Genomic DNA, 1323 nt, shown 5'->3' with positions numbered 1-1323 from the left:
TCCCGCGGATGCGGTCTCAAGAGGCCAACTTCCTCTCGTTTTCTTACAAAATAAAACGTGGCGGGCAGGCCCTTCGTGGTTAATCGACAATGAGAATCAATGGCCTAACGATATCATACAAAGTTGCGAAGTTCCCGAACTAAAAAAGAACACCTGTTTAATAACGACGTCGGGTAATCTAGAAATCTTATATAGATTTTCATCTTATGCTAAATTGTGTAGAATTGTCGCGTACTGTCGCCGTTTTCGTCCCGCCAACAAATACAATGGTGCGTTATGTAACAAGGAGATCTCTGAAGCCGAGATACAAATTTTGAAAAAATTGCAATCATCTCAATTTCAAAGGGAAATTAAGGAGCTTGAAAATAAAGGTCGCGTCATCAAACATAGAATTGCCGGTTTGAATCCGTTTCTAGACCAAAATGGTATCATCAGAGTCGGAGGCCGTCTGCGGGGATCAAATCTATCTTTTGCTCAGAAGCATCCGATCCTCCTCCCAAACCGTAACCCGCTAACTGACATCATCATTCGCGAAACGCATGAATCAAATTATCACGCAGGTATTCAGCACACGTTAGCTACCATGCGTCAGAGGTTCTGGGTACTCGATGGTAGAAATCAAGTGCGCAAAGTCGTTCGCACATGCGTACGGTGTTTTAGATTCGATTCTAACAACATCCAGCCCAAAATGGGAAACCTCCCCGCAGTACGCGTAAGCGAGGCAATTCCATTTTCCAATACCGGCATCGATTTCTGCGGGCCATTTTATATTAAGGAACGAAAATTCCGTAACAGGACACGGATTAAGGTATACGTTTATATATTTGTGTGCATGGCTATTAAAGCCGTACATCTTGAGGTCGTTTCCGATCTGACAACCGACGGATTTTTAGCCGCGCTGCGACGTTTCGCCGCGAGACGAGGATTACCGGAGCACATATACTCCGACAATGGCACGAACTTCGTCGGCGCCAGTAATCAATTAAAAGAAGTATACGCCTTGCTTAATTCCGAAAATCACAAAGATCGGATAAACAAATTCGCGAGCGACCGTCGTATAGTGTGGCATTTTATTCCGCCGGCAGCACCACATTTCGGTGGACTGTGGGAAAGCACTGTGAAATTATTTAAACATCATTTTCGACGCGTGATAGGAGATTCCTTATTCACATTCGAAGAATTAAATACGTTTGTCGCCGAAGTCGAGGGGATTTTAAATTCCAGGCCAATTACCACACTTTCGTCTGACCCCAATGATATGTCCGTTCTAACACCAGCTCACTGTTTGATTGGCAAGCCTCTAACGGCCCTCCCGGAGGGCGA

At 44.8% G+C, this 1323-nt stretch overlaps 1 protein-coding gene across 1 annotated transcript in view; it reads left to right on the top strand.

Moving 5' to 3' along the window:
* Positions 1 to 1292, top strand: part of LOC108764543 (uncharacterized) — a gene marked incomplete at its 3' end in the record, with an annotated part of 2983 nt that extends 1691 nt beyond the window's left edge. The window contains exon 2 of the mRNA XM_018512828.1: positions 223 to 1292. Coding sequence (XP_018368330.1) covers positions 223 to 1292 — 1070 coding nt within the window. The remainder of the gene's footprint in view (positions 1 to 222) is intronic.
* Positions 1293 to 1323: the final 31 nt, after the last annotated feature.

Source organism: Trachymyrmex cornetzi, unplaced genomic scaffold (genome assembly GCF_001594075.2).
Source record: "Trachymyrmex cornetzi isolate Tcor2-1 unplaced genomic scaffold, Tcor1.1 scaffold4377, whole genome shotgun sequence".
Lineage (NCBI taxonomy): Eukaryota > Metazoa > Arthropoda > Insecta > Hymenoptera > Formicidae > Trachymyrmex > Trachymyrmex cornetzi.
The sequence above is the reverse complement of the archived record's forward strand: the minus strand, read 5'-3'. Positions and strand labels throughout refer to the sequence as shown.